The 21857-nt window shown below is 39.0% G+C and overlaps 1 protein-coding gene across 13 annotated transcripts in view; it reads right to left on the bottom strand.

Annotated features, from left to right (window-relative positions):
- Cspp1 (centrosome and spindle pole associated protein 1) overlaps positions 1-21857 on the bottom strand; it is a 96604-nt gene that overhangs the window by 20304 nt on the left and 54443 nt on the right. For 8 of the 13 annotated variants that reach the window (XM_031366832.1, XM_031366826.1, XM_031366825.1 and 5 more), the window contains 7 exons: positions 21645-21853; positions 19411-19544; positions 18612-18690; positions 17112-17241; positions 11141-11288; positions 4727-4879; positions 1018-1130 (listed from right to left, as the gene is read on the bottom strand). In XM_031366832.1, the coding sequence (XP_031222692.1) occupies positions 1018-1130; positions 4727-4879; positions 11141-11288; positions 17112-17241; positions 18612-18690; positions 19411-19544; positions 21645-21853 (966 nt within the window). The remainder of the gene's footprint in view (positions 1-1017; positions 1131-4726; positions 4880-11140; positions 11289-17111; positions 17242-18611; positions 18691-19410; positions 19545-21644; positions 21854-21857) is intronic. The other 5 variants (XM_031366833.1, XM_031366834.1, XM_031366836.1 and 2 more) reach the window with 2 other exon arrangements.

Genomic DNA, 21857 nt, shown 5'->3' with positions numbered 1-21857 from the left:
AGTAGATGTGTTAAATAAACTTAGAAAATAACTTACATTTGAGTTGCTGTTGTCATGGTAACAGAACCAACACCGCTGACTCTGCACCACCCTCAACCTGCTGACCTGAGTGTCTAACAGCTGTGGGACTCTGTTATCTGTCACATTCTCTGTAAGTCATTTCCCTACAGACACTCACTGCTCTGATAAGATACCCATGCTCTGGACCACCCAATCCTTCAGTAAAAAAAAAAATGTATACGAAAGGAAAAAATATTTTCAGGCCACCCTGAGATGTATGTGTGTAGGTATAGAGAGAAGGGAGGGAGAGAAAGAAAGCAGGGTCCTTACAAGCAGACAGAAATCTCAGTCTGCCTCACGAGAAGCCAATACTGTGGATTCCGCAAGCCCATGGCTTCGTAAGCACTAGATGCTTAAGTGCCTTCTTTGGGAATAGTCTGAATATTTCACTACTTTAAATGCTAGGTAGCATTTAAAGCTTAATACAAAAAGGGGCATTTAACCTAGGTAATGACATTTATAATGCTAAATGTCACTACAGTATATAATGACATAAGGTTTTGTTTCCTGAGACCCTGGCTGGCCTTGAATTCTGAATCCTCCTGCTCAGTCAGTGCTGAAATAACATGCCTGTACCACCAAGCTCAGCTGAAATGTAGCTTCTGTCCATCCATTATGTGTACTGAGCCAATGATAGCACATCTATTAGGGAGACAAGGCTTAATTTTCTTCTCTAACAAGCATATAGAAAGATTCACCCTATATCTCTGAAGTGAATTTTAGAAATCTCAGCATTCATTGCTTTACCAACTATTGATCTTCTAATGAAGTTTAGAAAAGATTCTGATTTGACTGAACAATGTGATTTTAGCATTAGCTGTACCTAATAGAAAGTAGAAATTTTGGTTAACTGGGTAGCATTTTAGAAATCAGTGCACAATGAATAAAATTCTTGCAAGTTTAGTTTATTATTATATTCATTCAGAGTTGAAACTATAACCAGATACGGCTTTTCACCTGAAAACGAAGAAAATTCTTGTATAATTCTTGCTGTTTAATCTGAAGCTCGCTGAGTGGCTCACCGAACGTGTTTCCACGGGCAAAAGGAGAGCTTTGTGTTTGCAAAGGACCTTCAAAAGACAGTTTGCAAAAACACACTGTTAGGAAAGGAACAATCTGCTAATAAACCCACATTATGAAAAGAAGTATTACATACAGCAGTCATGAGGTTAGGGCAGGCAAGCAAAAGCAGTCAGAAAGTGAAGGGCTGGAAATCCTGTCCAGAGTAGCGTAGACACCAAGGGAACAGAGCCGCTCAGCACAGGCTGCATAGTTATTGTTCATGATGGAACAATGTACATGCATATCCTCTACTTAGGAATATTTCTGAGGGGTTTCAGGGAATACAGGTCAGTGGCAGGGCATTTGCTTAGCACTGGAAGGCCCTGGACTCAATCCCCAAAGTTGAAGGGGAAAAAAAAAAAAAGAGGAAAAGAAAAAGTACTTAAAATTTAAACTAGTCTAACTAGATATAATAACAGGATTTACTCTTAAAGCTGCTGAGATTAATGCTTTCCTGGCACGCACAAAGTCTTAGGTTATATCTGTAGCACACACAGAGCACTTTTAAAAGGGATATACATGTGGCAATAGTTTGCTGTAGTGTATGTTCCTTATAAATAGCATTATATAGTATCAAAGGGAAAACATTGTTTCAGAAAAGCTATTTGAAAAACAACCATTCCCTAGGAATCTCTTTGAATGCAGAAAGAAAAAAAAAAAGATGACAATTTAAATCTCACATAAATTTTTATATGACTTAAATTATTGATTTATTGCTTTTGTTGTTTGATTGGTTGGTTGGTTGGTTCAGTTTGATGAAACAGGGTCTTACTATGTTATGTGTCCACGGCTGCTCTGAAAGCACTATGAAGACTAGGCTAGCCTGAAATCTGCAGCAATCCTCCTGCCTCAGCCTCCTAAGGGCTGGCCTTACTGACATACATGCCCACACCCAGCTGTTCACTCAGTCTTATTCCTATCAGCTTACAGCATCTATCCTCTGCTTGGGTCGTCTCATGTATGATGACATTAAGCAGTTCAGCTCGGCTCTACCTCTGTATTCAAATTCACTAATGTCTAGTTGACTGAATTCACCAAGAGTCACATCAGGACGTGAAAATTATGAGAACTTTGTCCCCTAGAATCTGTTCTACTAAATGTAAACTGAGCCTATGAAGGCTCTCTTAAATCTCGGGCACTGTACAAAACTCAGACTACAATGCTGAGTACTATCTTTTACCTTAATTTCCCCCAAAATTTGAATGTTTAGGGAACTAGTACTATTAGAAAACAGACAGGTAACTAGATACCATAGTAACCACACAAAAACAACTGAAGCCAAACTAGTACTGGATCTCATAGCAGTTCACTTAGGAGCCATAAAGTAAAAGAAAAACAAACAAAGCATAACTAACAGCACGGTGGGACACGCCTGTAGTCCCAGGTGGGGTGGGACACGCCTGTAGTCCCAGGTGGGGTGGGACACGCCTGTAGTCCCAGCCTCACAGTGAGAACCTGTCTCAGCTCTTCACCAAAATCAAAAAAAAAAAAAAAAAGAAAAGAAAAATGCTTACGAGGGCCTAATGAGACTGAGAGCTGTAGCCTACACCTTCAATCCTAGCACTGGGGAGGCAGAGGCTGTGAGGTCTCTATGAGTTTAAGACCAGCCAGGTGACATAGTAAGTTCCAGACCAACTAGGACTATATAGTGTAAGACACTGTCTAAAAACAACAGAAGAAAAAAAGAAGCCGAATTAAGACAGAACATCAAATGAGGATGAAGCTTAAAAGCATAAATTAGAAAAACTTTGAGATATATTCAAGTTTCCCAAAGCCTTTTAAAAATGTTAAACAGCACATATACATGTATACATGCACACATATGTGTACACATTCATACACACACACATAAATATGTTGTACCAGGAAATGTTCATGAACCCCAGAAGACCACCAAGGAGCAGATTCTGATGCAAATGCACTGGGGTCTCTTTAAGCTTGAGCTTGGGCCACCCCACCGTCTCTGATGCAGCAGAATGGGAGCCCCCAGCTCTCAACAGAACAAGGCTTTATAGAAAATGGCGAGCAGGTGAGGAGGTTTTAGCCTGGCAAGTATCTAGTTGTATGACTAATGTAAGCCAACAGGTGGGTGCTCTGAAGCAAAACCATAAACAATCACGAACAGTCTGAAAGTACATAAACCATCAGACTGATCTTTGATTGACTACTGCTAGGAAACAGCTAGGAAGTAACTCTGGGGTATGTACCTGGTACTCGGGTGTAGCTTGAGTTCAGCTGCAGGTCAAGCTCTCAGACTTTTTTTCTTTTAAGATGGAGTCCAGTCCCAAGAGTAGGTTTGGCCTCTCAGTACTCATACACATATATATGGCATAGCACAAATTAGGTAGCCTTGAATAGTTTCTTATATTGACAACTTTTAGCTTAGTTAATGCTTTGAGAAATTAAGTCTAGAAAATTTCTATTCATATAAAATGAGGATACTGACATTTTATGATATTTTTAAATTGATCATTAGCACCCACCAGAAGGAAAGCCTACAGAAAAACTAGACAGGTCAAATCTGCTGGGCATGCTCAATCAGGCTTATTCTCTTGGGAAAGGGGTCATAGTAATTGTTTATTTCCCAGTGTCTCTACCTCGTAAGCAAATGCCCAAGAAAGAGGAAATGTTTAATTCTCCTTAGAACAGCAAACACTATTGTGTATACAGAAACAGAGAGCCACAGCACAGAGATCCCAGAAGCAGCAGACAAGAAGAGCAGCAATTCACATGAAAAAGTATTTGTTGTTCCCACTGTAATAATTGTCAAAATTGAAGGTTCCAATTTTAAAGTTCCAAAAATTGAAGCAAGAAGAAAACAGTAAGAGTCTACTGTGGATCCCAGTGGAACCGTTCCTCCAGCACAATAAGAACAATGGACAGGGCTGCCTACACAACAGCAAACTACTGTCTTCAAAGTGCCGGCCTGAAGGGACCACTGAGGTCACCATCGCAGCCCTTCTAGGAAAACCAGAACTTCTAGGAAAATGTAAAAGCACATTCAAAACAACAATAGAGCTGCAAATGAGCAAAAGCAGATTCTATAGTAAAGTCTCTTATTAGCACCAATACATAGTGCAAAATATATATTCTCTACATGTGCTTTGATTTTAAAATATATAGAATACATTCGCACACATCTGTGTAAGATACTGAGTAGTTTCAGCTCACAGCAACTTTACGGACACTGCTTAAGGCTGGCAGTTTTACTCACCCGCACAGATGTGACCTGACACCAAATGTCGAGTCACTTCTTTTTCTGTACAATGTGGAGGGCACTTAAACAAAAAGATTAACTTATTGTATAATTTATGATAACAGGCCAAATACTTTCTCACCGATGCAGTCAGTGCTGCATATATGTGCAAAGAAAGGCCCTCAAGTATCAGAAGAAGAATGTCAACAGAGGCTACACACACAGGCAAACTATAAAGTGGAGAAGAAACATGCCATGTTAGAAGCAACCTTTCCCTATTCTCTTTGGAAAGAAAATATATTATGCTTCCTAATGTAACCAAAGTCTCAGTAAGAATTTTATCAAAGAACAGAAATGAAATGTTAGGGAGCAGCATTAGAAATTAGTATATAGAATGTGATTAAAAACCTGAGTTTTTATTTGCAGAATCTTGTAGGTTCTCAGCATTTGAAGTGGCTAAATTTTGGTCTATAGATACAACAGCCCTTTTATCTTCATATGTTCTTGCATCTGGGTTATGGTAGGCATCTATATTCTGTCTGTGCATCCTATTCAAATCAGCTGAGAGGGAAAAATAATCCATTTATTTCAATAAACACATTTCTATAATTACTCTTAAACAATACATTTTTAAATAGGAAATCAGCAGGAAAGACAAGAAAAGGCTGGCAATGGCTAGATGCTAGCTGCAGCTCTTTCGCAACCTCACTAAAAATTATAGAGAGACTATGAAATCAACTCAAAACTAGGACAGAAGTTAAGGACACATAAATGGTTGACATTTGATCAAAAGCCATACTAATATAACCACTGTCAATTTAGAAATCAAAATTTCTTTAGTATAGAACAAACTCAGTTAAATTCAAGTCAGAGTAAAATCTGTCCCACACCATCATTGCTCTCCTAAAAACAACTAACAAAGCATGTTTATATGGAGTGTTAAAATGTATCCAGAAATTCTTTATTTAGCAACTCTTCCTCTCTTCCTTACTATGGTCTCCTTATCAACTAAGGTCAGTATGGGATACTGCAGGGGCTGATCGGAGACGTCTGCGGCTGATTCACAAAAGACATGTACTGCATTTTCTCTGATCACTGGACTCACTGAAGGGAATGCTATGGAGAGATCTGAAGATAAGAAACTGAAGCCTCCTGAGCTGTACATGGAAGCCATGGGGGAAAACAATCTCGGGCTAAAGCATCATACACAAACAACCAAAAATCACCAATGAACCACAAAGTAGCATGCAGTTCTTACTTTTAAACACTATAGCAATAGATTTGCTGTGTCTATCAAATATATAATGCCTAGCTCAGTTGGTAGTGTTTGTCTATCATGTGCAAACTGGGTCAAACCACATACTGGTCTCAGAAACTGATCCATACAGAATTCAAGTTTTAAAAGTGCATAAACAGGGGCTGGAGAGATGGCTCAGAAGTTAATACCACTCACTGGCTGCTCCTCCACAGGACCCAAGTTCAGTTCCCAACATCAACATGGCAATTCACAACTGTCAGTAACTCCATATATATATATATATATCCATATCTACCTACTCCTCCCAAAACACTGGGATAACAAAAGTAAACTTAAACATAGATATAAAATTATTTATCAGGAAGAATATTACATACAAGGATATATTTTGAATGTGTCACAAGTTTAATATACCATATAGAATAGTCCAAATAACACATGAACATACATAGGAAAACAAAGATCAGTATATGACAGTTTACATCATATTACACTTAGGACGTCTTGAGCTTAGAAAACAGATAAGAGCTTCAAAGATAAACATGAGTAGGAAAGAATAGTAATTAGAAAAGGAAGCAAACGAGATCGATCTGTTGGCTAGAAAGGTGACTGTTACGCAATCCTGACAACCTGAGTCTAAGTGCTGGAACACATCCATAGAAGACCAGGTGTAGATGTGGTGGCTCCTATCTGTAATCCCAGCTCTCCTTCAGCAAAACATGGAAAGATTGCCAGGAAGCTCAGCAACTTATGGAAGCCAGTACTCCTGGTATTTGCATAGCTTCACAGTGAGATCCACCTCAGAAAGGTAGACAAGAGTTATTCTCTGACCTCTGCATGCGCACCTTGACATATGCAGGCCCACATACTCTCTCTTATACATACAAATACTGAAAAAGAAAAAAAAAGATGAAGTCCAGGCATGGTGGGGCACGCCTTTTATCCCAGTACGCAGAGCTGGAGGCAGAGGCAGGCAGATCTCTGTGAGTTTGAGGCCAGCCTGGTCTACATAAGTGAGTCCAGGATAGCCAACATAATTACACAGAGAAACACTGTCTTGACAGACAGGCAGATGGACAGATGGACAGATGGAGGGAGGGGAGGGAAAGAGGTTGGGAGGGAGGGAGGGAGGGAGGGAGGGAGGGAGGGAAGAGGTGGGGAGATGGCTGAATAGTTAAAAACTTGTACCAGTCTATCAGAACAGCAGAGTTTGGATCCCAGTACCCAAACTGGCAGCTCACAAGCATCTCTTCTGATCTCCATGGGAATGGATGAGGAGATACACAGACACACAGGCACACACACATACACATAAACACACACACACACACACACACACACACACAAATCTTTTTTTAAAAGCAAAGAGTAGAAATGAGGGCAGCAAGTAAAGCCTCAGTTCAATACCAAGGAACTAGATAGTAAAGAGAAATCAACTACCACAAATTGTCCTCTGACCTGTGCCCCCACACACACTCACCCCACATCAGGTAGGCAATCCAAGTACATAATAATGTACGTTAGTAAATGTCACAACCAAACTCATTCTTTATACAAATATACCAAGGAAAAGGAAAAGGGCTCAGAGACTAAGGCACTTGCAAGCAAGGAGGAGCTAGCAGGCCTCGAGCTCAGACCTAAGAATACACAAAAACGCTGGTAGGCAATGGAGACCTGGCTGTAGTTTCAGCACTCACAAGCTGTAGAAACAAAAGGCTACTGGAGAAAGCTAGCTATTTAGCCATACTGGTAAGCTCTAGATTCAACTGGGGGACCCTACCTCAGTGACAATGTCGAGAGTAATTATGGAAAAACCCCAATAAGAACTTCTCCTCGACACACAGGTGCATCTGAACACACACATTATACACATGAAAAAAGATCATTTTCAAAATACCATCTTAATAGCATCAGAACATGAAAAACTTATTCAATTGGCAAACTATGTACAAAATATGATTTATAAAAGTATAAAATGCTGATAAGAGAAATTAACTAAAAACACTAGTGGATGAGCAGTATAGACCAGTGCATCAGAAGATTCAATATTGCCCACACCAAAGTTATCTGTGAAGTCAGTACAATTCTAAAGAGAATTGCACCTTTTTTTTTTTTTTTTTTTTTTTTTTTTTTTTGGATAAAACTGACTAAGTGTAAAATAAGCTGGATTGCAAAAGCAATCTTTTAAAAAAAAAAAGATTTATTTTATGTATATATGAATACACTGTAGCTGTGTTCAGACACACCAGAAGAAGGCATTGGATGGCATTGGATCCCATTACAGATGGTTGTGAGCCACCATGTAGTTGCTGGGAATTGAACTAAGGACCTCTGGAAGAGCAATCAATGCTCTTAACCACTAAGCCATCTCTCCAGTGTCTTGCCAAAGCAATCTTGAAAAAGAAAACCAACAAAGTTGGAAGGTCAAGGAAGGTCATGACATATACCCATAATTCCAGCACTTGGGAGGCTGGCACAGTGGACTACAATTCAAGATCATCCACAGCTATACAGGGAAGTCATGTCTCAAAAAACAAAAGAAAAAAATAAAAAAAGAAAAAGACTCCAGCATCTAAGTTTCAACACTTACTAAATAGTGCTAACTGGCATTTCACTATAGTACCAATGCAATTCAGTGTGGAAAGTGTTCTAAAACAGACTGCTTTTTGGTATAATTCTGAATAATAAAATCCATTATGTCATGCACTTTGGAAGAATGTACTGAGTGATACAGAACATGCATAAAAGCTTACACATACATACATAGAATTAAATAGGAAACTAACTACAAAGACAACTGTCAGACTGCAGGTTAAACAGATGGCGGGCTGGTAAGAGGGTCACCAGGTAAAAGCCTTCCACCTGAGTTGGATTCCCTATCAGATAGCATGATGGAAGCAAAGGACTGATTCCCAAAGTTGCCCACTGACCTCTCAAAGTTGTCTGACCTCTGGCATGACACACTTACACATCAAGAACAAATATACAACAATAATAAATAAATATATCCAATAAACAAGAAAGGCAACTAAAAGTATTATACAATTTGAAATAGAAAGAAGACAGTAGGAGGAAATGGCAAAATCTATATACTATCTATAATTTCATTAACAGCACAGTATTGATGTTATTCCTAGCTTTTATACTTGTGCCATGATTGCATAAATGTCAACTGTGAAGAAAACACACTGAAAGTTACTCTTGCTGTATCTTTGCAACTCTTTTGTGTATTAAAATTATTTCACAAAAAAAGGGTTTTATAAAAACTGAAATAGCTATATAGAATAGCTGTGAATCCTTGACCTAGAAAGTCAAGTGCTAATGAGCATTCAGAGCAATTAGAAATTTTGTGCTTTTCTAGTGAGAATGAAAAAAGGCACAGTCTGGAAAACAAACTAACAAAGTTAAAAACACCAACAAACAAGCAAACAAAATACTATACAACCAACTGACCCTATTCCTACGCATTAACCCAAGAGACATAAAAGCACACATTCATACAGAGGCCCGTACATGGGCACTTTGCTCAGTGGTTCTGAACCTTCCTAACGCTGCATGTTGTGGTGATCCCAACCATAAAATTATTTTCATTGCTACTTCATAACTGTAATTTTGCTACAGTTGTGAATTGTAATGTAAATATCTGTTTTTTGACGCTGAAAGCATATTACAAAAAAAAAAAAAAAAAAAAAAAAAAGGCAACACTGGCACCCAGGAGGCAGACCACAGGCTGACAGGGGCAAGGGCTGAAAGAGGACGATCCGTAAGTGGACAGAGGGACAGGCCTGTTGGCAGTGCTGGAGTAAGATCTACATCTTGAGTGTGGTAGAAATGATTTTAGCAATAGCTGTCATTAAGTTTTAAGAGTAACTTTATTAAATATAAATTTTACCTCAAGAGACATATATAAAAACAAATATAAACTTAAGGTAAGGACAATGCATTAAATATGACACTTGCTCAAATGTATATGAAGGGCTGTTTAGCCGTATCTCTCACCAGGCCTGAGACATGGCCAGTCATTTTCAAGTGGTCAAACTTTAACTTTAGGTTTAACTTTCCTTCTACCCACATACTTCTTTTGGTGTATAGCAATAATTCTCAACCTGTGGGTCTTGCCCACTTTGTGGGTCATATCAGATATCCTGCCTCCCAGATATTTACATTACGATTTATAGCAGTAGCAACTATAATTATGAAGTAGCAATGAAATAATTTTATGGCTGGGGGTCACCACACCATGAGGAACTGTATTAAAGGGTCACAGTGCTATGAAAGTTGAGGATCACTGCTGTATAGTTGTTAAAATTTTAACCAATATAGTCTTGAGTAACCATAATCACTTAAATTCTGCAAAGCTCCGCCACCAAAACAGATCCATCTCTAAGTTCTAATTGCTCATATTCCCAGCCTATAATCCCCAGGCAGGTTCTTTATTCTTGGTTATTTTGAGAATGTGATGTAATGGAAATGTACAAAGGTAACTGTCAGAATGGATCTTTTACTTACCAGAACTTTGACTCTTCCAAATTATGAGCATCAACAATTCATTCCTTTGTATTGCTAAGTAGCAACCCCCCCCACACACACAGAATAAATAAGCTTATCCATTTACCTCTGCAAACATTTTACAACATCTTGCCTTTTATAACTTTAAATATAGAGTTCTAATGAATAATGAACACTGAATTTTTTATGGTACAATTAAAACAGGTGTTTACTTTAAAATATTTTGTTCATTAATAAGTATTCTTCCTTTAAAAGATGTAAGAATGAGAGGTAAAAACTCCATCAGGAGGTCAAAAGTAAACAGAAGGAGTGAAGCCGGAAGCCCACAAGCCAACAGCAGGACTGCAGTCAGCTCTAAGCACACGGGGTGGACCACGGTCATCAGAGAGCACTTCCCTAAACATCTCAATGGAATAAAGCCAGCCATGTTTCGCCATCTCTAAGATATAAAGCCTACATACAAAACTTGATACTTTTTTAGGTACTGACTGGTTACTTTGAAGATGGTATTTAAAAGGAGTTCAACTGTCCTTGATAAAATACTATACTTTCTCTGTCTCATATGATGACCATGACATGAAGAAAACAAAGTGAACATTACTACTAAAAAAATGGAAACCTCAGAGGCAATGTCTTCATTTCCTCACAGATACGCAATTCTAAAGCAGTATCTTACAATTCTAGAATTCACACTTTACTACAAACTTATCCCAAGATGATATTGCTTAAAGCCTTCTGAAAAGTTCTGGGAACTGCTCTATCCAAGTTTTATTACTTTCAGTTAAAAAAAATAAGAATATACTCTAAGTACTAGTCTGGATAAGCAGCAGCTAACATAAATTATTCTCTGTAGTTTGGGGACTGTCCATCATAGGATGGGAAGTGTGCTACTTTGCAGAGGAAAGGCTTTCTAACATGTACTATATTCATAATCAGAGCAGCATCTTTTCATTAAATCCTAAAACAAACCCTTCTTATACCCACCTCTTCCTACTCTCCACTCTTAAAATGTTGGAAATAATTCATTTAGAAGCAAGTTTATGGACACATCATACTTATCAGATTTCCTTTGGCATCTCTGAGAGGAGCACCACCTCCGCCCTTCCCCCAGGGGTTGTAAATCTTCATTTCGGCTTCTAATTTAGCTTCATATTCTTCTTTTTCTAAACGTTCTTTCTTCCTTCTTGCTTCTCTTTCCCGAATCTTGACAACATAAGATATATTTAATGTAAATATTGACTTATAGAAGGTTGAGACAAGACACTAGCAATACCACTACTTAATTTTTCTAATAAGAAAAATATACATATATTTTTAAGTGCACTTCTTCACCATAAAGTTAAGAGTCACAAATAAAGACGCTCATTTGTGAATGCAGGAGCCTGACCTGTAACTTCAAGGAGAACCCCTCACCCAAGCCCAGACATAGAAGTAGAGACTGACCCAGAACCCCTAGTAGAGAACCATCCAGATTCAGTCTGAAGACCAACCCGCCTGTCAGCCACCCCTCTGATATCAGTCAGCCACTCTGATGTATCCAAGTACCCTGGCCAGCTGGGCGAAGTTCCAGCTAAGCATGGAGGCCCCACAGAGACTGCTCACACCCACTGGGACTCCAGCCCTGCCATCTAAGAACCTGTAGAATCCAGAGAGCTCTCCATATGCAACAAGAATCTCCTAAGCCTACAGCAAGTTTACTCCAAAGCCCAGAAGTTGCACCTTGCACCCATCCCTCCCTAGACCAAGAATACTTCTGACAGCTCCATTTGCATATAAACAGCATGGCCACCATACTGAAAACAAAGCACCATTCAGCTGGCCCATAATCTAACAAGTTGGGGCAACAGTAAAGTTCCAAACACACCCAATAAAGGTAAGAAAAGATACCCACACCACAAAGCACCATCAACCTTCTAACTCCAGATGCCTGAATCCCACCGCAAAAACACAAACATGAACAGTCTATAGATAGCATGTCTACTCCAGAAACTAGCCCTCTATCACAGTCCCTGAAAAAAAAGCAACTTGGCTGATAAAATGATTTCAAAACAGCAGTTATAATTGTCTTTGAGGAGCTCCAGGAGGTTACTGAGCAAATGCCGAGATAACAATTACAGAGTACAAGTGAGCTCTGAATCAAATAGTGAAGTAATGTGAAAATATAATTTAATACAGAGATCTAATCTGAAGAAAAGAAAAACTCATCATGTTCAACAAGGAGACCAGAGCAAAGCCTCACCTACAGACTGGATCAAGGGGAAAGACTATCAGATCTCAAACACAAGGGATAAATGTTTCATCTAAAAAACAAACAAAACTAAACAACAAAAGCAAACAGAAACAGAGCATATTGAACTCTAAAAAAGACCAAATATACAAACCATAGGTATAGGAGAATAAACCAATTTCACAAAGTCATAGAAAAAAATTTGCAAATCAAGGGATGAGAGGGATAAAGATTCCTCAGGAACAAAGAAAGGATATTGGAAACTGCAAAAGTCCAAGTTGTATATGTTAGCATCCAGAACCTGCGGCAGATATATGGGCGGGTCCACAGACCTGTTGCCAGGACAATGGCCACCATATTCCCAGAATCCACTGGGTTCAGCTCCCACCTTTACCTGGACTGCTACGTCACGACATATATATATATATATATATATATATATATATATGGGTACTTTCCTCCATCTTGCTCTCTTTCTTCTCTCTCTCCCCTCTCTCTTTCCGCGCCGCTATCCCCCACTCCCTCTCAATTAAACCTCTTACACGTGGAACTGTCTAAGCCTGGTGTCTGCAGACACGTCCTGCCGCACTCAAACCCATCAGTATATAATGGCAAGCCTATCAGAAATCTCAATAGAAAGTTTGAAATTAAGAAGGCCCTGGATAGAAAGTTCTGAAAGGCTACAGATGTCAACCCAGACACTATAAGCAGCAAAACTGTCAATCATAAATGAAGAAGAAAACCATTTCGTGATTTAAAGAATTTATGCCCATGACATCAGCTCTGCAAAGGGTAATAGTTCCATCTGAAGAGATAATTATACACACTCAAGAGAGTACAGGGAATAAATAATCCCAGTACAGCTGAGCATAAGAAGTCTAAGAAAACAACACAACAACAACAAAACAGGTCTTGATAAACATTCACCAAAAATAACCCCCCCAAAGCTCCCAATAATGTCTCAGTTCCCTAACAAAAAGACACAGACTAACAGACTAGATTAGAAAACTGGATTGAATGGTTTGCTTGTTATAAGAATGTACCTCACCATCAACCATAGATACCATTTCTGATGGAAGTATATAGAAAAGTGTATTGTTCCAAATAAATGGGCAAACAAAACAGCAGGTTTAGCTACTCTAATATCTAACAAAATGATAAATTCCAAACCAAACTTAGAAGAGAGAGAAAGAAGGACATTTTACACTCAATAAAGGAAAAATCCACCGAGAGGATACAACAATTCTAAACACTAAGTCAAGTTCATGAAGAAACAGTACTAGATCTAAAATCACAGATTGAACATGACATATTGATAGTAGGTAACTTCAATATTCCACTCTCAATAAAAAAAAAAAGTCATCTATACAAAAGCAAAATAAAGAAGCTCTAGAGTTAAGACACCATAAATAAAGTGGCTCTAACAGGCACTTCAGTGTAGAACATTCCACCCAAACACTAAAAATACATTTTCAGCAGCCATTAGAACACAAAGTGCGTCTTACCAAATTTAGATACACTGAAATAACATACTGTATTTTATTGGACCATGAAAGAATAAAACAGAATATCAACAATAGAAATGGAAAAAATTACACTCTCATATAAGTTAAATAATACCCTACTGAATGAAAATTGGATCAAAGGCAAAATTAAGAAGGAAATTTTTTAAATTTCTAGAATTAATGAAAATAACAAAATCTATGGACACTATTACGAAGGCAGCTCTACAAGGAAAATGTATAGCATGAAGTGTCTACATCAAATGACTGCAAAGAACTCATTAATAACTTAATGATGCACTTGGAGACCTTGAAAAACAAGAACAAACAACACCCAAAAGAATAAACAAGAAGAAAGAATCAAGTCAGGGATAAAATTATCAGAAAAAAAAACAAACAAAACAATCAATGGAATGAAAAGTTGAGGTTTTTTGACAAAATTAATAAGACCAGCAAACCTTGAGGCCAAGAGGGAAGAAAGGGGGAAGGAGGTTCAACAGAAAGGAGGTAAGGGGGTCTGAGTTTTCAAAACCAGAGATGAAAGCATAAACATTACAAAAGTTGCTGAGGAAATTCAGAGAATCTTAAGACACAATGTAAATATCTACATCCCAGCACTCGGAAGGCAGAGGCAGGTAAGTGTCTGGTGAGCATGGTCAGCTGACCAGCCTGGCCTATGAAGTGAGATGGAGGCCAGTCACAGACACACAATAAGACTGTGTCCAAAAAAAGAAAAAGAAAACAAAACCAGTATTCCACTAAAAATTCTTAAAGAAATAAATGAAAAAACATGAAGTAAATTATTAAAACAGGTGCAGAGCTACCAACAAAATAGAAGAAATAATATTCTCCTAACTAAAAATGGCCCATAGTCAACAGAATCAGCATGAGATGCTACCAGATTTTCAAAGAACTTACACCATTCTGCTGAAATTGCTCTTAAAATAGAAAGGGAAGGAGTATTTCCAAATTCGTTTCACAAAGTCAGTATTATCCTGATACCAAAACCAAAGATCCAACATAAAAAAGAACCACCATGGGCCAATCTCTCTGGTGAGCATAGATGCTGTGTGGTTTAGAGAACGGCTCCCATAGGTTCATATATTTGAATTCTCAGTCACCAGAGTGGAACTATTTGAGGACTAGGAGGTGTGTGTGGCCTTGTTACAGGAAGTGTGTCACTGGCTTTGAGATTTCAAATGCCCATGCCAGGCCCAGTTCACGTTCTCTTGTTCCCTCATATTCTCTCTCTCTTCCCTCCCCCTCCCTCCCCCTCCCCCTTTTCCCTCCCCCTCTCCATCTGTCTCTCTTTCTCCCTCCTTTAATTCCTCCCTCCCCCCAAACCGGCAGATCAGGACATAGCTCTTGGCTATTGTTTCAGCATCAAGAGTGCTGCCATGATCCCACCATGCCCTTGCTGTGGATGATCATAGACTAACTCTCTGAAACTGTAAGCAATCCCCCAATTAATGTAATGAGAGTTGCACTGGTCATGGTGTCTCTTTATTGCAATAAAACAATGACTAAGACAGACACACAAAAAAAAAAAGCAGTAAAATATTTAAACACCAAATTCAAACACCACACCCAAAGAATTACTCGGGGTCCTCTGCAAAAGTAACATGTACTCTTACCCATGAGCCACATCTCCAGCCCATCCATGGCAATTTTGTTCACTCATTATGTATATAAAGTAAGAATTCTACGGCCAGATATATGACTCAGTAGTAGAGTGCTGAGCCATCACTACAGGGGAAAATATTAACTTCTTGAATTAGGAAATCTAACTCTATTGGAAACATTTAAATATTCTCACTCAAAACCAGATTTCGGTTTTCAAAATTCAGTCGTCTGTAGAACTTTCACATTCATCAAAAATGGCAGTAATTCTTCCTAGATGTTTTCCCATATAAAAGCTGAAAAAAGATATTTTCCAAGGAGCTGGGACGGGTAGGAGTAAGCACTCATCCTGCAAAGACGCTTGATTCCCACACACACAGCAGCTCACAACTGCCTGCAACTCCACCTCCAAGGGGACATGACTGCCTACAGCCATAAGACTTACGCTTGATTCCCACACAGAGCAGCTCACAACTGCCTACAACTGCAGCTCCAAGGGGACATGACTGCCTACAGCCATAAGACTTACGCTTGATTCCCACACACAGCAGCTCACAACTGCCTACAACCCCAGCTCCAAGGAGTCATGACTGCTTACAGCCATAGCACTCATGTGCAAAGGCACACAAACACAACATAATTAAAAATAATAAACAGAGTCACAAAAAAAATTGCAAGGGGCTAGGAATGTGGAACCCTAGAAAGTCCTCAGATCAATCCTTTGTACTACATAAAACAGAGCACTCTGGTGTGCACCTGTATTCCAAGCCCTCAGGAGGGGGAAGCCAACAGGATGACTAGAATTTCAAGGTAATCCTTTCTTCGCCACATGGTGAGTTCAAGGGCAGCCTGATCCAGATGGAACCTTACCTCAAAAAAACAAAATAACAAAACCCATAGTTCCCAAAGAAATCTAAATAGAATTCCCCAGGAAAGTCCTCAGTTTAAATACGGACCCATACCTTGAACCTCTCCCCAAAAAGCTGTTACAAGCTCCTACGTAAGTTTTCTTTAACCATAAAGTATAGAAGAGGCCAATGAGCTTCTTGTAAGCACTCTACTACAGTGTCCCTACTGGATTGTGGCTTCATCTGTCTTCTTATATTTGGATACTACAAATCATGCTTAAGCCCTCTGCTCTTTCTCATCTTCTCACTCGCACCCTGTGCATTAAAGATCAGACTGTCTGCCTACATCCTCCCTTTCTCCCTATGGTTCAGACCTCAGCACCTCCTCGCTCAACTGAACTGGTCAACAGCTCACTAAAGGTTTCTCTAGGGCCAAAAAGATGGATCAGAAGAAGGTCAGAATGCAAACTCATCAAAGAACCTGCTACCAACCTGACTACCTGAATTTGATCCCCCCAAAATAACAGTGGAAGGAAACACGCATGCACATGCACATAGACACACACCAAATAAATAAGCAAGTTCTTAGAAAATGCAGGAAAATAAAAAAATAAAATTCCCTAAATATACCAGGAATATCCAGAAACTAATGTGCAGCTCAAATATTAACTACATACCCAGCCCTAACTGTCCCATACAAGCCTACTGTTTCCTACAGCAATTCCAGCATACCCACTCTAAAGCTTACCATATTGCCTTCCCCTTTAGTCTACAGTTGTGCTGTAAGTTAGTCAATAGTGAATGAATGAATGAATGAATGAATGAATACCTGTTCCTGCAAAGCTTCTTGGTAAGACTGAAGAGACTGTGTAGAAGGTTTCGGCTTATCCTCAAAGACCAATCCTGAATTCCTGAGTCCATCACTAAGAACTTTCTGTTCATTCTGTCCAAGAGTATTCCTAATAGCAAATAAACAATTTGAATCAATTTATTATAAGAACAAGCAAATTCTAGAAGAAAACAAATGGATCAATTTATTATAAGAACAAGCAAAATCTAGAAGAAAACAAAAATAATTCTTTCCCTGGCCAACAAGATGGGTCAGCAGGAACAGCAATGCTGTGGAATGCCCAGGACTACATGGAACAATTGAGAAACAGCTCCTGCAAGTGGTCCTCTGTCCTGCACACACATGCGGTGGCATGCATGCTGTAGCATGGTTGAGCACATGCACAAAGAAAGTAAACAGAAGGTTAAAAACTGAGCTATAAGCCAAGTAACCCCTTTCTCCCTTAGGATGCTCTCACCATGGCATCTCAGCAACAAGAAAAGGAACTAGGACACCACAGCATGGGGACCTGAGTGGGATCCCAGAACACACAGAAAAGGCTAGGGGTGTTGGAATACAACTGTAATACCAGCCGGGGGAGGCAGAGACACAAAGACTCCTGGGGCTCAGCTTAGCCAAATAAGTGAGTGCCGGGTCCCAGTGAGAAATCTTGTCTCAGAAACACGGCAGGCAGATCCTGGGGAGCAATACCTGAGGTTGACCTCTGCCCTCCATACATGCATGAATGTACAATGAAATATCACCTCACATTAAAGGCAGCTGGTCAGAAAATAGAACTGCTGTGTAATATGCAGAGAAAATAGAATCTTTGTACACTGACAGTGGGAAGGCAAATACTACACTACTGTGAAAGGAATGTGGCAGTTCCTCCAACACAGTTCTAAAACAAGTACCATGGGACCCAAAAATTGTATTTCTGAGTATATATACAAGGAAATTGGAAAAATACAATGATTCTAGTAGCAGCATGTTTACAACTAAGATGATAAAGGAGCTCTAGTGCCTGCCAGTGGCTAAATAAAAGTAGGCACACAATGCACTATTATTCAGCCTTGAAAAATCCTAACATAAGTTACAAGGACCATCAGCAGATAAGGACCCTGCTAAGTGAAATGAGCCAGTCACAGTAAAACACCGTCTGAGCCTCAGGAGATACTAGACAGACAACAAGTCAGAGCCACAGACAGACAACAGAAGAGGGGCTGCCAGGGCATGTCACAAGAGAAAATTGAGTTGTCCATTACTGAACTCACAGGATAGAGTTCTCGTTTATAAGATGAAAAGCATTCTGGAGATTATTATGTAATGTTACAGATGCACTAAATACTACACCAAGTGTTCTTAAAGCAGTTAGGCTACAGTTAGGCTACAAGAGTTTACAGATGCACTAAATACTACACCAAACGCTCTTAAAGCAGTTAGGCTACAAGAGTTTATATTGTGTGTATCTCAGCACATTTATTTTAACTAAAGACTTACACAGCTGGCGGTGCTACCTGGTGAGTGACAGGGGCAGAGACATGAGGGGCAGGCTGTCCTCCAATCATTCCGGAACCGTCTAAAGGGAAACGGAAAAAAAGACATTTACTTCAGAATATTTACTTACTATTAATAACATCTTATCCCTAAAGAAAAATATACCGAAAGCTTTTCCCAAGCACCAATACATCGTTCTGGGCTAAGAGTTAGCAAAAGAACATAGGAAAACATAAAACAATTAGAGGAAAGAACTAGGAGACACAATTAGTTTTATTTTGGTTTTAAAACTGCGCCTCGTTTTATGACCCAAGAGGACTAGGAAGTTCCATAGTAGCCCAAGTAGGCCTAGAACTCATGATCCTGCCTCCATCCATAACTGTATTTTAAAATGGGTATTGTTATAGTCTATCCTCCAAAATGTATGCAGGAATTTAATTCATAAAATCTTATACTAACAAGTTTAACAGAGTAGAAATTGAAGCCCCATGACTGAATCGTGAACTTAAAAGGGGAGTAGGAAAAAAATGATAGAGATATACATCCACATCTGCCCTGCATGCATTATTTGGGCATATTAGGTCTCTAAAATAAATCTCTTCTCTTCATAAAGTATCTTTATCGAGTATCAGGTCAAACTAATAAAACTGGACTTGATACTAGGGATGATTTGTCAATAAATATATAATACTTGGATTAAATGAAGCTGTTTCTTTTTCATTTACATACTGTTGCTTCCATAAAAACAATTATCCTTACTAAACCACCAGAAAAATGTTTATAGAACATAGAGAAAACTCACAGTATGCAATATTGGGATCCAGTGTATTTCTGGCACCGTAAAAATAGTATGCATCATCATAAGGAGTTCGATAGTTAGGAGCTAGAGGGGCAAGTAGTGGAGGTGGAGGTGGATTCAGAGGCACAGGCATAATCCTATAGCAAAAGAAAAACAAAAACATTACCTCATATTTTATTACTTTTAATCAACATAGTTAAATTAAAAATCAGCCTTGTACTAACTGTTCAAGAAAAAATTAGGAATCAAAAAGCAAATAGCAGAAAAAAAAAGAGAGAACATTTTGTTAAGATGCAAACAAGTTAAAGTAATTAAGTAATATCCAATAGCCATTACATACCATGTCAAACAAAGGTATGCTCCCTTGCCCCTCAGTAATAATACAGAATGAGCAATTACAACAGTGCAGCATCCATAAGGCAAGTGACAGAGAATACCAGAGGAATACAGAGCAGGGATACTCAGTCTATAAAGAGACACGAGGAAAGCTTGAAGATTCCCAAAGCAGGAAGTGTCATGTGATGAGAGTCACAGAGAAAGAGGACCAAGAGCTCTACCACCTCAGGATTATAAATGGTTCTGTGTGGGCAAGACAGTGCATAGCGTGAGTATGTTTATGCATGTCAATATCTGCGTACATCCAATGGTGCTCATGTGTCCATTATGTGTACAGGAACTCATGTGTGTAAGAGAAGATGTTCACATGAGTATGTGCAAATGCACAAGGCAGCAGTCATCCTTGCAAGTCAGTTCTGGGGAGCTATCCACTTTGTTTTTGAGACAGGGTTGCTCACTGGCCAAGAAATCACGAATTCTACTGACTGGCCAGCAAGCCCCAGGGATCCAGTCTCTGCCTCAGCACTGAGAGCACAAATTCATCCCACAAGACCCAGCTTTTTTACTGACTGAATTATCTCTCCAACTCAAAGGGCATATTTTTTTATATGTAAAACTTACTGCTTTTTCACAGAAAGTTAAACCACAATATGGTTACTTGAGAATCCATACAGCCCTGATATACTTAATAGTTCATAAATTTAAAATGTATAAAAACTTGTACTTGCACATCTCACAGAGGAGCAATATGTTTCTACCAGTACAGTAGTCTTCAATAACAGAAATGGCAAAGGCAAATAACTTTAGATAAACAAAGAAAAGGGGGACATTCTAGACTTTTTATTCAAACATTAGCATATTTCGCCTTAAAGAATCTGGGGGCTAAGGTAGCACCAATTCTCTTCAGTAGGCAGCAGTTCCACACCTTATTGGTCAGTCAGTGAGTCTAACCTCACCATTGTCAGTGCAGACACCAGCAAAAACAACCTGAGTAACTGTTATGAAAAGAATCTATTGTTATCAGCAACTCCTAAATTATATCTATACTTAGAAAACCCAATGTTCACATCAGCCCTCTAACTATGTCAAGTACTCCCATCACCTTTTACAAACGAGGAAACGTTTTTGCATAAAGTCCAGTGAAGCCTCTAACCCACAACAGAAAATACTGTGGCTCTCTAATTCCAGTCTCTCAGTCTTTGGAGCAGGGAAGCCATTGAAGGAAATAAAGTAAGTACCTGAGAAAGGCTGTAAGAAGAGCCCCTCCAGTTTGTTAGTAACGAATATAAGACCAAATCATGCTGAAAGGAAAGACGTCTCAGAAATGTGTGAACAGATTAAGAAAAACATCTACAAATGGAAAGATATTCCTATAATTATAGGCCAGAAGATATTTGTGTTACAGGGTTTTCTCTATGTATAGATTAGTATAATGTGCTTTCCCTATAGAAATGACATGTTCAATATGAATCCCAGGGTTATAATCCCAACAGCCCTAGAGTAAGCCCAGAAAGAACTGTTAAACCAGACAGACATGTACCAGATTAGAAAATTTTTCTGAATAAGCTGAAGAAACAATTCAATGATTGCCAAGTGGAAATAACTGAACAATACATAACTTTTAAAAGATTTTAAAAATATGACCTAAAATACACTAACATGTAGTTACTAATTCATTTTAAAAATTGTAAGCCTCTTAAATGATAGAAACATTACAGATTTCTCCTTTTTCTAATAGCAGAGAAAAAGAGTATCAATAACAATGAAGAAGAGAAACCTACTGAGCAAAGTTACTCATGACAGGCCATCTGTGAAGCAGCATCTGCGGCAGCACACCCTTGAAACCGTAAAGCACAACGAAGCCTTCCCTACTTCCCAAATACAAACATTTAAACAAGCACCTGGGATGCACCAGTTCACCAAGGGTGCTGCCGAGTCCACTGTGCAAGTCTTCATTGTGAGAAGGGGCGGAATGAACTGGTGGGATGGGTGGGACAGACGGGGCAGAGAAGGGAGGGGGAGGTGTCTGGAAAGCTACTCTGGGTCTCTCAGGTGGTATCATCTCTTCAAAGTGTCTTGGTGTCAAACTAAACTGCTTTAGTCTATCAGGCTAA

The sequence above is a fragment of the Mastomys coucha genome, unplaced genomic scaffold (assembly GCF_008632895.1).
Source record: "Mastomys coucha isolate ucsf_1 unplaced genomic scaffold, UCSF_Mcou_1 pScaffold14, whole genome shotgun sequence".
In the NCBI taxonomy this organism is placed as follows: domain Eukaryota; kingdom Metazoa; phylum Chordata; class Mammalia; order Rodentia; family Muridae; genus Mastomys; species Mastomys coucha.
The sequence above is the reverse complement of the archived record's forward strand: the minus strand, read 5'-3'. Positions and strand labels throughout refer to the sequence as shown.